The sequence below is a fragment of the Scyliorhinus torazame genome, chromosome 17 (assembly GCF_047496885.1).
Source record: "Scyliorhinus torazame isolate Kashiwa2021f chromosome 17, sScyTor2.1, whole genome shotgun sequence".
Taxonomy (NCBI): Eukaryota; Metazoa; Chordata; class Chondrichthyes; order Carcharhiniformes; family Scyliorhinidae; genus Scyliorhinus; species Scyliorhinus torazame.
The window spans coordinates 188,085,834-188,100,776 of record NC_092723.1 but is presented as its reverse complement, the minus strand read 5'-3'; the positions used below and the strand labels follow the sequence as shown (position 1 = coordinate 188,100,776).

The 14,943-nt window shown below is 48.5% G+C and overlaps 1 protein-coding gene across 3 annotated transcripts in view; it reads left to right on the top strand.

Annotated features, from left to right (window-relative positions):
* The window catches only part of smg1 (SMG1 nonsense mediated mRNA decay associated PI3K related kinase), a 186,950-nt gene that overhangs the window by 72,449 nt on the left and 99,558 nt on the right, over nt 1-14,943 (top strand). For all 3 annotated transcript variants that reach the window (XM_072481861.1, XM_072481863.1, XM_072481862.1), the window contains 2 exons: nt 6,953-7,101; nt 9,585-9,786. In XM_072481861.1, coding sequence (XP_072337962.1) covers nt 6,953-7,101; nt 9,585-9,786 — 351 coding nt within the window. The remainder of the gene's footprint in view (nt 1-6,952; nt 7,102-9,584; nt 9,787-14,943) is intronic.

The window sequence follows — 14,943 nt, the reverse complement described above, 5'->3', positions numbered from 1 at the left end:
TGATGGCGCGAGGACCGAGAGCAGGAGAAATTCCCAGAGCCATAGTGGTGAGATTCCTCCGTTTTAAGGATAGAGAAATGGTCCTTAGATGAGCAAAGAAAACTCGGAGCAGTAAATGGGAGAACGCGGTGATCCGCGTTTATCAAGACTGGAGTGCGGAGGTGGCGAGAAGGAGGGCGAGCTTTAATCGGGCCAAGGCGGTGCTTCATAAAAAGAAGATAACATTTGGAATGCTGCAACCGACAAGACTGTGGGTCACATATCGAGGGAGGCACCACTACTTTGAGACGGCGGATGAAGCGTGGACTTTTATTGTGGAAGAAAAACTGGAATGAGCGGGTTATTAAAAAGAACGTTTGAACAAAGTGGTGGGGCGAATGTGGGGGGCGAAGAGGGGGGTTAAAAAGGGGGGAAAGAGGAGTTTTATGTACTAATCCTGCGATGTGGTAACTTTCCTCTCTTCCACAGGTGGTGATGGGGGGAGGAGGGGAGGTGAAGGAGATGGGGCGTTGGCCATTGGGGGCAGGGCCAAGGGAGAAGCGCGGGCTTGGTTCCCGCGCTATGATAATCATGGCGGGAATAGAGAAGCAGGAAGGAGGGGGCGTCGCATGGTGCGAGCCGAGGTCACGGGGGGAAGCCGAGGTCGGCCAGAGTTTGCTGACTTCTGGGAGCAACATGGGGGGAGTAATTACGCTAGCGGGGGATCTAGTGGGGGGGTGGGAGGGGAGAATTACTGGGTTGCTGCTGCTGGGGAGAGGGGGGAGCTGGTACAGCTGCGTGGAACCTGGTGAGGAGCTGGAAAAAGGGGATGGCTAATCAACAAAGGGGGGGGGTAGGAAGCCCCCCAACCCGGCTGATCACGTGGAACGTGAGAGGGCTGAACGGGCCGATAAAGAGGGCACGGGTACTCGCACACCTTAAGAAACTTAAGGCAGATGTGGTTATGTTACAGGAAACGCACCTGAAACTGATAGACCAGGTTAGGCTACGCAAAGGATGGGTGGGGCAGGTGTTCCATTCGGGGCTAGATGCGAAAAACAGGGGGTGGCTATATTAGTGGGGAAGCGGGTAATGTTCGAGGCAAAGACTATAGTGGCGGATAACGGGGGCAGATACGTGATGGTGAGTGGCAAACGACAGGGGGAGACGGTGGTTTTGGTAAACGTATATGCCCCGAACTGGGATGATGCCAATTTTATGAGGCGGATGCTAGGACACATTCCGGACCTAGAGATGGGAAAGCTGATAATGGGGGGAGATTTTAATACGGTGTTGGAACCAGGGCTGGATAGGTCGAAGTCCAGGACTGGTAGGAGGCCGGCAGCAGCCAAGGTGCTTAAAGATTTTATGGAGCAGATGGGAGGTGTAGACCCGTGGAGATTTAGCAGACCTAGGAGTAAGGAGTTCTCGTTTTTCTCCTATGTCCATAAAGTCTACTCGCGAATAGACTTTTTTGTGCTGAGAAGGGCGTTGATCCCGAAGGTGAGGGGAACGGAGTATACGGCTATAGCCATTTCGGATCACGCTCCACACTGGGTAGACTTGGAGATAGGGGAGGATACAGGAGGGCGCACACCCTGGAGAATGGACATGGGACTAATGGCAGATGAGGGGGTGTGTCTAAGGGTGAGGGGGTGCATTGAAAAGTACTTGGAACTTAATGATAATGGGGAGGTCCAGGTGGGAGTGGTCTGGGAGGCGTTGAAGGCGGTGGTTAGAGGGGAGCTGATATCAATAAGGGCACATAAAGGGAAGCAGGAGAGTAAGGAACGGGAGCGGCTGCTGCAAGAACTTTTGAGGGTGGACAGACAATATGCGGAAGCACCGGAGGAGGGACTGTACAGGGAAAGGCAAAGGCTACATGTAGAATTTGACTTGCTGACTACGGGCACTGCAGAGGCACAGTGGAGGAAGGCACAGGGTGTACAGTACAAATATGGGGAGAAGGCGAGCAGGTTGCTGGCACACCAATTGAGGAAAAGGGGAGCAGCGAGGGAAATAGGGGGAGTGAGGGATGAGGAAGGAGAGATGGAGCGGGGAGCGGAGAGAGTGAATGGAGTGTTCAAGACATTTTATAAAAAATTATATGAAGCTCAACCCCCGGATGGGAGGGAGAGAATGATGGGCTTTTTGGATCGGCTGGAATTTCCCAAGGTGGAAGAGCAGGAAAGGGTGGGACTGGGAGCACAGATCGAGGTAGAAGAAGTGGTGAAAGGAATTAGGAGCATGCAGGCGGGAAAGGCCCCGGGACCGGATGGATTCCCAGTCGAATTCTATCGAAAATATGTGGACTTGCTCGTCCCGGTATTGACGAGGACCTTTAATGAGGCAAACGAAAGGGGACAACTGCCCCCGACTGTCTGAAGCAACGATATCGCTTCTCTTAAAGAAGGAAAAGGACCCGCTACAATGCGGGTCCTATAGACCTATTTCCCTCCTAAATGTAGGTGCCAAGATCCTGGCCAAGGTAATGGCAATGAGAATAGAGGAATGTGTCCCGGGGGTGGTCCACGAGGACCAAACTGGGTTTGTGAAGGGGGGACAGCTGAACACGAATATACGGAGGCTGTTAGGGGTAATGATGATGGCCCCACCAGAGGGGGAAACTGAGATAGTAGTGGCGATGGATACCGAGAAAGCATTTGATAAGAGTGGAGTGGGATTATTTGTGGGAGGTGTTGAGGAGATTTGGTTTTGGAGAGGGGTATGTTAGATGGGTGCAGTTGTTGTATAGGGCCCCGATGGCGAGCGTGGTCACGAATGGACGGGGATCTGCATATTTTCGGCTCCATAGAGGGACAAGGCAGGGATGCCCTCTGTCCCCATTATTGTTTGCACTGGCGATTGAGCCCCTGGCGATAGCGTTGAGGGGTTCCAAGAAGTGGAGGGGAGTACTTAGAGGAGGAGAAGAGCACCGGGTATCTTTGTATGGGGACGATTTGCTACTATACGTGGCAGACCCGGCGGAGGGGATGCCAGAAATAATGCGGATACTTGGGGAGTTTGGGGATTTTTCAGGGTATAAATTGAACATGGGGAAAAGTGAGTTGTTTGTGGTGCACCCAGGGGAGCAGAGAAGAGAAATAGAGGACCTACCGTTGAGGAAGGTAACAAGGGACTTTCGTTACCTGGGGATCCAGATAGCCAAGAATTGGGGCACATTGCATAGGTTTAATTTAACGCGGTTGGTGGAACAAATGGAGGAGGATTTCAAGAGATGGGATATGGTATCCCTGTCACTGGCAGGGAGGGTGCAGGCGGTTAAGATGGTGGTCCTCCCGAGATTCCTCTTTGTGTTTCAGTGCCTCCCGGTGGTGATCACGAAGGCTTTTTTTAAAAGGATTGAAAAGAGCATCATGGGTTTTGTGTGGGCCGGGAAGACCCCGAGAGTGAGGAAGGGATTCTTACAGCGTAGCAGGGATAGGGGGGGGCTGGCACTACCGAGCCTAAGTGAGTATTATTGGGCCGCTAATATTTCAATGGTGAGTAAGTGGATGGGAGAGGAGGAGGGAGCGGCGTGGAAGAGATTAGAGAGGGCGTCCTGTAGGGGGACTAGCCTACAGGCTATGGTGACAGCCCCATTGCCGTTCTCACCGAGGAACTACACCACAAGCCCGGTGGTGGTGGCTACACTGAAGATTTGGGGACAGTGGAGACGGCATAGGGGAAAGACTGGAGCCTTGGGGGGGTCCCCGATAAGAAACAACCATAGGTTTGCCCCGGGGGGAATGGATGGGGGATATGGAATGTGGCAAAGAGCAGGAATAACGCAACTGAAAGACCTGTTTGTGGATGGGAAGTTCGCGAGTCTGGGAGCGCTGACCGAGAAATATGGGTTGCCCCAAGGGAATGCATTCAGGTATATGCACCTGAGGGCTTTTGCGAGGCAACAGGTGAGGGAATTCCCGCAGCTCCCGACACAAGAGGTGCAGGACAGAGTGATCTCAAAGACATGGGTGGGGGATGGTAAGGTGTCAGATATATATAGGGAAATGAGGGACGAGGGGGAGACTATGGTAAATGAACTAAAAGGGAAATGGGAAGGAGAGCTGGGGGAGGAGATCGAGGAGGGGCTGTGGGCAGATGCCCTCAGCAGGGTAAACTCGTCGTCCTCGTGTGCCAGGCTAAGCCTGATTCAGTTTAAGGTATTACACAGGGCGCATATGACTGGAGCACGGCTCAGTAAATTTTTTGGGGTGGAGGATAGGTGTGCGAGGTGCTCGAGAAGCCCAGCGAATCATACCCATATGTTTTGGTCATGCCCGGCACTACAGGGGTTTTGGATGGGGGTGACAAAGGTGCTTTCAAAAGTAGTGGGGGTCCGGGTCGAACCAAGCTGGGGGTTGGCTATATTTGGGGTTGCACAAGAGCCGGGAGTGCAGGAGGCGAGAGAGGCTGATGTTTTGGCCTTTGCGTCCCTAGTAGCCCGGCGCAGGATATTGTTAATGTGGAAAGAAGCCAAGCCCCCGGGGGTGGAGACCTGGACAAATGACATGGCAGGGTTTATAAAGCTAGAGCGGATTAAGTTCGTTCTAAGGGGGTCGGCTCAAGGGTTCACCAGGCGGTGGCAACCGTTCGTCGAATACCTCGCAGAAAGATAGATGGAATGGAAAAAAGAAGGCAGCAGCAGCAGCCCAGGATCGGGGGGGGGGGGGGGGGGGGGGGTGGGGGGGGTGGAACCAGAAGGACTCTCAGGGTTGTTAATATATACTGTATAATATGTATAGGTCGTTGCGACAGATAATTATATATTGGACTGTTAAATTATATTTTTGGAGAATGTAACTTGTGATAAGGCAGTTGCCAATTAGGGTTAGTTTTCATTTTTGTTATTTATTATTTATTCTTTTTTTTTGTTTATAAAATAGGTCATTGTTATTTGTGTTGTTATAATATTGTGTAAAGGATGCACAATGTACTGTGTTGGTTGACCAAAAATTTTCAATAAAATATTTATTAAAAAAAAAAAAGTTTCAATAAGAAACCCTCATCCTTCTAAACTGCAACGAGTACAGACCCAGAATCCTCAACCGTTCCTCATACGACAAGTTCTTCATTCCAGGGATCATTCTTGTGAACCTCCTCTGGACCCTTTCCAAGGCCAGCACATCCTTCCTTAGATACGGGGCCCAAAACTGCTCACAAATACTCCAAATGGGTTCTGACCAGCCTCTTATATAGCCTCAGAAGTACAGCCCTGGTCTTGTATTCTAGCCCTCTTGACATCCAAACCAATGAGAAAAGATGAGCAGGCAAAATTAAATTGAACTTTTAAACATTTTTTAAGTACACAAAGTGTAAGCACACAGCTATGGAAATAGGGTTCATATGAATTAGGAGCAGGAGTGAGGGCACTCGGCCCCTCAAACCTGCCCCACCATTCAATAAGATCAAGGCTGATAACCTCAACCCCACATTCCTGCCCAACCCCGATAACCTTTCCCCTCATTGTTAACCAAGAATCTATCTTGTTCTTCCACAAAAATATTCCAAGACTCTGCTTCCACTGCCTCTTGAGGAAGAGAACCCGAGACTCCTGGCCCCCCGAGTAAACGATTCTCTTCATTTCTGTCTTAAATGAGTGACTCTCTAGTTCCACATTTTCCTACAACTGAAAATGTCCTCCACATTCACCCTGTCAATACTCCTCAGAATCTTTGATCAAGTCTCTTATTCATCTGAACTCTAGTGGATACAAACCTAATCTCTCCAAACTTTCCTCATAAGAGAACCCACCCACACCTGGTATTCCCTGAACTGTTTGTAGCACATTTACACATTTCCTTAAATAAGGTGACCAGTACAGTACACACTACTCCAATTGTGGTCTCGCCAGTGTCCTGCACGACTGAAGCAAAACCTCGCTACTTTTGCAATCCCCCTCTCAATAAATGATAACATTATATTAGCTTTCCTAATTACTTGCTGTACCTGTATACCAGGCTTCTGTGATTCATGCACTAGGACACTCAGATCCCTCTACACCTCAGCTCTGCAATCTTTCAACATTGGATAATAAACTTTTTATTCTTCCTGCCAAAATGGACAATGTCACATTTTCCCACATTATGCTCCTTTTGCTAGGTTTTTGCCCTGTCACTTCTAAATAAGATTTAGATAGGTTTAGTGGACATAGCTAAAGTGATGATTGATGGGAGTTCCACTTTATGGGCAGGATAGTGATGGAAGAGGCAAACTCAAAAGATTATCATTGCTGAACGTTGGTTTGGTTTGGATGGAATGCATCCTGGGTTACTGAAAGAAATGAAAGTAGTAGAGGCTATTAATTGATTTCAAGCAAGATTGTAGAAATTAGAGCTACATTTTATTCCAATAGAATCACGGAGTAACATCATTTGGCTCACTTTACTAATCTCTATACCTTTGTGTCTGCCATTCTCTCAGTTTCAAATGAGATTGTGGGAGCATAGAATTTAATTGTTATACTTTTTTCTACTGTACTCACTCATGATCATGGTCTTTGCATTTTTTGGAGTGGCTTTAAGACTTTGTGGCCATGGTCAAATTTTTGACATGTTCAACTTAACATTTTTCATGCATTTGGAACAGTTGGCACAATTGTTTAGATTTTTAACAATTGCAATACTATGTTTGAAAATCTGCATATTGGAGAGAGATTTTTTCCTTCAATGTTCTAGGACATTGAGAACATGTATTTTTAGGGCTGCGTTTTGATTTGCCCGTAACCCTTTGATTCTGACGCTGTGGTAAAACTAAACTGGTGATTTCATTGTCCCCTTTGATAGAAATAAAGATGGTTACTTTCATATGGTAACGGCAGGTTAAACGGAATTGGGCTTTACCTTTTTGCACTTTCCTACTTTGCTGTCGTGCTGGCAATGAAATTCAGTGCTTTGGTTTTTTTGCATTATATTAGAAATATCTTAATTTAAAAAGCAGTTTTATTCATGGCTCTGCATTCTATCTTCAGATTTGAAAAAGCAGCAAATGAATACCAGGAACAGCTGTGTGCCATGACTGGCATAGATTGCTACATCAAAGGCCTTGACAAATCCCTTCTCAAAATGTCTAATGCCAGTAGTGGCAGCAGCCTTGCCAGCCCTAAACATACAGGCAATGGTGAGTATGCTCTGATAGTCACAATGTATGAACAATAATCCACTTCTTTGGTCCTTTCTTTTCTTAAAAAAAAAAAGTAAATATTAATGGATGAATTGATGTAATCCTCGCCTTTTCTTGTGACTAGCTTGAGTGGCGTAGCTTTGGACAGATTGCCAAGTCTCTCAGTTGAGATTTATTGTGTAACGTGAAATAAACAATAGCAGAGCTGACTTGTAATATTTGACCATGAAATCCCACATTTTCCCCCCCACATTTCAACAGTGACGACACTTCAAAAGTGCTACATTTTCTGGAAGTGTTTTAGGTAGTCTTGAAAATGCCCAATAGAAATGTCTTGATTTTCCATGAACCTGGCGACAGGAAGGCAGAATCCCTTGGATATTTCTGTTACACCAATAGCTGTGTGACTGCCTTCCTGTGAGGTGTCTGCAGCTAAGTACATCTTGGTATCATCAATCCTCCCATCTTTTCTCCACACTCCACAAACCTTCAACCAATTCCGCTGTGCTATTCTGCACTCTGCAGTATTTCTCCTGCAGGTGGAAAGTCTGCTCTTCTGTTTCTTCAGCAATGGAATCTGTTTTGCTATGTAAGCAGAAAGTGATGCAGCTTTTTATGTGAGAGAGAAAACCTGTTAGCAAGACCAGATAACTTTGATTTGTCACTTCCTGCATTCTTGACACACTCATTCCTAAACAGACCTTTTAATCCAATCTATTTTACCTTGTTACCACTTAGCCAGGTGGAGGTATTTCTCATTGAGGCGTATTCTGTATTTTTGAGCTACATCTTGGGCCAGTCTTATGAAGGTTACTTTTTTTTTTTAAAAAACACCAGTCCACTGTTGAGACAGAACCTTTGGTGCGTGAAAAAAAGCTGCAACCTAAAATATTGGAGCACTCACCATAGCCAGGTGAAAGTGTGTGCTGCTACTCCCCTAACTAGCCAATTCCGTCCTTCCAATCACCACTGTATTGGATGTTACTCGATTATTGTTGTGTAGTTTGCTAGCCTTCTGCCCTTCTGGGAAAAGAACTCGGGTGGAAGATATTTTTTGTAATTGCAGGAAAGTTACAAAAAGAAAGGTGACACTTTAAAGCAGTTTGTGATTTATGCCATTTCAGTTTTTAAAAAATATCTTCTATAAGATCCAAAGGTGGGTTGGCACAGAGAAGGCTCTTCTTAAGCTTATTCTTTGAATACGAACCTTGCTGCCTTTCCATATCATTGCCTATTTGTTCCTTAAGTGAGTGAAATTCCCAGACCTCGGTCAATTTCCTGACATCCATTTTTTGTTGCTAATCTAATGTACAAAATTTCTGTTATCAACTTTATAATGTCAGAATAATCTGTAGTCCCACGGAGCTAGATTTCCACTCCCCACCATGTCCCCGAAGATGGACAACTCCCTCGCTCATCTCATTCTTCATGACTCATTCGTTTGACTTTGTTGCTTTCGTTGCGCTGACTTTGTGACTTTGGTCCCCTTGCATTGCAGAGATCCGGGGCGGGATTCTCCGAAATGGAGGCAGAGTGTTCGCGCCATTGTGAACGCCCCTATCCCGACCGATTCAGGGCCCGATAATGGGCGAGGAGCGGCGCCGCGTCATTTACGCGCGGCAGGCTTTTGGCACCACGTAAAGGCGGCGCCGCATAACTGGCGTCACCCGCGCATGCGTGGTTGCTGTCCTCTCCGGGTCCGCCCCGCAAGAAGATGTCAGACGGATCTTGCTGGGCTGCGGAAGAAAGGAGGTCCTCCTTCAGAGAGGATGGCCCGACGATCGGTGGGCACCGATCGCGGGCCACACCCCATTTCAGGCCCCCGCCCCCTGGTGCAGGATCTCCCCCCCCCCCCCCCCCCCCCCCCCCCCCCCAGCGTTCCTGCGCTGTTCCCGCTGGCAGTGACCAGGTGTGGACGGCGCCGGGGGGAACCCGCCATTTTGGGCTGGCCGCTCGGCCCATCCGGGCCTGAGAATAGCGGGGGTGCTGGAGAATCGCCATTTTGGGTGTCTCGGGCGATTCTCCGGCCTGCGCCGCGCGGAACCCGACGGGTCCGTTCTCGCCACTTGGCAGAATCGCGGGAGGGCGTCGGACCGGCGTCGCGGGAAAATTTGGTGACCCAGGCGATTCTCCCAACCGGCACCGGAGCGGAGAATCGCGCCCCCGGTCTCTGTGTCCCATAGTTCAATAGTTACACCTCCTCAAGCTTCAGTATGATATATACTCAGCTGAAAGTGGCCATAGAACATTCTATTACATTTTGTTTAATGCTGTCTCGTACATTTTGGACATCAATAGTGAGTCAAATAAGCCCCTTCTGTGGAAGCCTATTTCTACCCTACGTTTCTGGTGGTGTGTGAACGGGTTGCTTTAGTCTGGGGAATGGAGTGCAGTCAGGTGAGCCACCTGACTTTACCGACTTTTAAAAATAAAATGACAGCAGCTTTGCACAATCACTAATTGAACTTTGTTTTATACAGCTGAAGGCAAGAAAACCGTTCTTACTAAACAAAGTGATACATCTCCCGAAGTTGTGAATTATTTGGCGAATAAAGCTTGCGAGTGTTATATTTCATTATCGGATTGGCCAGCGGTGGAAGAATGGCAGAATGCTATCTTAGCTTTGAAGAAAAGTACGAACGGATCATCCATCCATCTGAAGGCTGATTTTAACTACATCAGGTTAGAAACTTGAAGCAATAATATTTATTTTGCAAAAAATACAATTTATTGGTAATGTTCGCTTAAGACATTTGGAAAGGAATGTTTTTTTTTCCACTCAAAAGTTGTATCCCTGCTATTTATATGGTAAAGAATCAAAAGATTCATTGATTATATAAACAAACTTAACGTCAGCTACCTGGTGGACGCGAAGGTTTTAAACCCGACTTTCTTCTCTCACCGGCATTGAGCCATTCGGACATCATCATGAATGGGAAGAACTGTCAAAGCCCACAGCAGCTCCACCCATTTTGATCAAGTTCAAACATTCACGGAATGTCAGTGTTACTGTCCATCCTGAGGTCCCCTTGAGAAGGTGGTGGGCCACATCTGCAGTCTGTTATAAATGTGCACCCACATTGCTGTTACCTTTATGGTGAAACAGTTGAGGAACAGTGGAGAACCTTCCAAGTGATTTTTCACAGTGCTCAGCAAAGGTTTATACCAACAAAAAGGAAGGACGGTAAAAAGAGGGACAATCGACCGTGGATATCTAAGGAAATAAGGGAGAGTATCAAATTGAAGGAAAAAACATACAAAGTAGCAAAGATCAGTGGGAGACTAGAGGACTGGGAAATCTTTAGGGGGCAACAGAAAGCTACTAAAAAAGCTATAAAGAAGAGTAAGATAGATTATGCGAGTAAACTTGCTCAGAATATAAAAACAGATAGTAAAAGTTTCTACAAATACATAAAACAAAAAAGAGTGGCTAAGGTAAATATTGGTCCTTTAGAGGATGAGAAGGGAGATTTAATAATGGGAGATGAGGAAATGGCTGAGGAACTGAACAGGTTTTTTGGGTCGGTCTTCACAGTGGAAGACACAAATAACATGCCAGTGACTGATGGAAATGAGGCTACGACAGGTGAGGACCTTGAGAGGATTGATATCACCAAGGAGGTAGTGATGGGCAAGCTAATGGGGCTAAAGGTAGACAAGCCTCCTGGCCCTGATGGAATGCATCCCAGAGTGCTAAAAGAGATGGCTAGGGAAATTGCAAATGCACTAGTGATAATTTACCAAAATTCACTAGACTCTGGGGTGGTCCCGGTGGATTGGAAATTAGCAAACGTGACACCACTGTTTAAAAAAGGAGGTAGGCAGAAAGTGGGTAATTATAGGCCAGTGAGCTTAACTTCGGTAGTAGGGAAGATGCTGGAATCTATCATCAAGGAAGAAATAGCGAGGCATCTGGATGGAAATTGTCCCATTGGACAGACGCAGCATGGGTTCATAAAGGGCAGGTCGTGCCTAACTAATTTAGTGGAATTTTTTGAGGACATTAACAGTGCGGTAGATAACGGGGAGCCAATGGATGTGGTATATCTGGATTTCCAGAAAGCCTTTGACAAGGTGCCACACAAAAGGTTGTTGCATAAGATAAAGATGCATGGCATTAAGGGGAAAGTAGGAGCATGGATAGAGGATTGGTTAATTAATAGAAAGTAAAGAGTGGGGATTAATGGGTGTTTCTCTGGTTGGCAATCAGTAGCTAGTGGTGTCCCTCAAGGATCAGTGTTGGGCCCACAACTGTTCACAATTTACATAGATGACTTGGAGTTGGGGACCAAGGGCAATGTGTCCAAGTTTGCAGACGACACTAAGATAAGTGGTAAAGCAAAAAGTGCAGAGGATACTGGAAGTCTGCAAAGGGATTTGGACAGGCTAAGTGAATGGGCTAGGGTCTGGCAGATGGAATACAATGTTGACAAATGTGAGGTTATCCATTTTGGTAAGAATAACGGCAAAAGGGATTATTATTTAAATGATAAAATATTAAAACATGCTGCTGTGCAGAGAGACCTGGGTGTGCTCGTGCATGAGTCGCAGAAAGTTGGTTTTCAGGTGCAACAGGTGATTAAGAAGGCAAATGGAATTTTGTCCTTCATTGCTCGAGGGATGGAGTTTAAGACTAGGGAGGTTATGCTGCAATTGTATAAGGTGTTAGTGAGGCCACACCTGGAGTATTGTGTTCAGTTTTGGTCTCCTTACTTGAGAAAGGACGTACTGGCACTGGAGGGTGTGCAGAGGAGATTCACTAGGTTAATCCCAGAGCTGAAGGGGTTGGGTTACGAGGAGAGGTTGAGTAGACTGGGACTGTACTCGTTGGAATTTAGAAGGATGAGGGGGGATCTTGTAGAAACATATAAAATTATGAAGGGAATCGATAGGATAGATGCGGGCAGGTTGTTTCCACTGGCGGGTGAAAGCAGAACTAGGGGGCATAGCCTCAAAATAAGGGGAAGTAGATTTAGGACTGAGTTTAGGAGGAACTTCTTCACCCAAAGGGTTGTGAATCTATGGAATTCCTTGCCCAGTGAAGCAGTAGAGGCTCCTTCATTAAATGTTTTTAAGATAAAGATAGATAGTTTTTTGAAGAAGAAAGGGATTAAGGGTTATGGTGTTCGGGCCGGAAAGTGGAGCTGAGTCCACAAAAGATCAGCCATGATCTCATTGAATGGCGGAGCAGGCTCGAGGGGCCAGATGGCCTACTCCTGCTCCTAGTTCTTATGTTCTTATGTACCAGCAACTTCCAGGATTTTATCCCAGTGACTATGAAGACAAAGCAATGCACTTACAAATCAGGCAGACGTTCTTGGAGAGGAATTGTTTCCATGTACCTGCTATCCTGGACCTTTAAGGTGCGGAAAGTCATGGACTTGATGGGATGATACCAAAGAAATTGGCACGTTGATGCAGTGTATCCTGTAGGCAGTACACTGCAGCCATGTTATGCCAGTGATAGAGGGGGCCAATATACTGCTTTCATGATAGTATTGTGCTGCTTGAGGGTTCCGACCTCGGGTCACTGTCTCTGTGGAGTCTGCACGTTCTCCAGGTGTCTGTGTGGGTTTCCTCCGGATTTGCAAAGCCTCTGTTTCCTCCCACAGTCCTAAGATATGCAGGTTAGGTGGATTGGCCATGCTGAATGGCCCCTTAAAATCTAAACGTTAGTGGGGGGGGTAGGGCATTAATAGGGTCCTCTTTTGGAGGTCGGTGCAGTCTCGATGGGTCACATGGCCTCCTTCTGCACTAAAGGCCAATATGACATTCAAAACCATCTTAAAGTCCAGTTTGCCAGGGGCTCACTCCACTGAGAGCCAAAAACAGAGAGGCGCTCATCAAAGACAGAGGCAGTCAATGCCTGCTTGAGAGACCACTTTGAGGACCTACTCAACCAAGACACTACCTGGCGCAGTGGTTAGCATTGCTACCTCCCGGCGCCAAGGTCCCAGTTTCGATCCCGGCTCTGGGTCACTGTCCATATGGAGTTTGCACATTCTCCCCGTGTTTGCGTGGGTTTCGCCCCCACAACCCAAAGATGTGCAGGTTAGGTGGATTGGCCACGCTAAATTGCCCCTTAATTGGAAAAAATAAATTGGGTACTCTAAATTTATATAGAATAAACAAGACACTGCCTTCGACACGGGCGTCCTCGATACCATCCCGCAACACGCTACCCACCACCATCCTGCAACACGCTAACCGCCACCATCCCGCAACACGCTACCCGCCAGCAGCACGCTACCCACTACCATCCTGCAACACGCTACCCGCTACCATCCTGCAACACGCTACCCGCCACCATCCTGCAACACGCTACCCGCCACCATCCTGCAACACGCTACCCGCCCGCAACACGCTACCCGCCCGCAACACGCTACCCGCCCGCAACACGCTACCCGCCCGCAACACGCTACCCGCCCGCAACACGCTACCCGCCCGCAACACGCTACCCGCCCGCAACACGCTACCCGCCCGCAACACGCTACCCGCCCGCAACACGCTACCCGCCCGCAACACGCTACCCGCCCGCAACACGCTACCCGCCCGCAACACGCTACCCGCCCGCAACACGCTACCCGCCCGCAACACGCTACCCGCCCGCAGCACGCTACCCGCCCGCAGCACGCTACCCGCTACCATCCCGCAACACGCTACCCGCTACCATCCCGCAACACGCTACCCGCCACCATCCCGCAACACGCTTCCCGCCACCATCCCGCAACACGCTACCCGCCACCATCCCGCAACACGCTACCCGCCACCATCCCGCAACACGCTACCCGCCACCATCCCGCAACATGCTTCCCGCCACCATCCCGCAACACGCTACCCGCCCGCAACACGCTACCCGCCACCATCCTGCAACACGCTACCCGCCACCATCCTGCAACACGCTATCCGCCAGCAACACGCTACCCGCCGCCATCTTAGCTCATCATGGGGTCAAAAAAGCCTTCCGCCAGCTGAAGGTCTCTGGCGCAAATTGAATCCTCGCAGAAATACTAAAATGCGGCGGAGATGCGCTCGACAGGAACCCACAACCTCACTACCCGTGTCTGGAAGGAAGAGGGCATGCTGGGTAATCTCAGAGACGCCTTAATTGTGACCAACTTCAAGAAAGGAGACCGGCCCGACTGCGGAAATTACAGGGGGATTTCCCTGCTCTCCCCCACGGAAAATCGCGAGGATCCTCCTCACCCGCCTCCTCCCAGTGGCTGAAGAGCTCCTCCCTGAGTCTCAGTGCAGCTTCCGCCCATCAAGAGGCCCAATGGACAGGATCTTCAGCATGAGACAAATCCAGGAAAAGTGCAGGGAGCAGCATCAACCTCTGTACATGGCCATCTTCGATCTCGCAAAGGCCTTCGACTCTCATCCGTGAGGGACCGTGGAGCATCCTCAAAATTGGCTGCCTGCAGAAATTCGTCACCATTCTCCGCCTGCTCCACGATGCAAACTGCGATTCTCACCAATGGATCCACCACAGACACAAAACGTGTGCAAACAGGCTGGGTCATCGCACCAACGCTCTTCTCCATCTCTCTGGCAGCAATTCTCCACCCCGCCACCCTGAAGCTCCTGCTGGAGTGGAGCTAACCTACTGGACAAGCGGGAAACTGTTCAACCTCCGGTACCTCCAGGCCAGAACCAAGACCACCCCAATCTGTCATCGCGCTGCAGTATGCGGACGACGCCGGTGTGTGCGCACACTCCGAGGCCGAGTTCAAACCATCGTCGACGCATTCACTGAGACATATGAGAGAATGGGCCTCAAACCAAGCATTCGCCAAACAAAGGCTCGTTCCAACCCGCTCCTGCCACACACACACACAC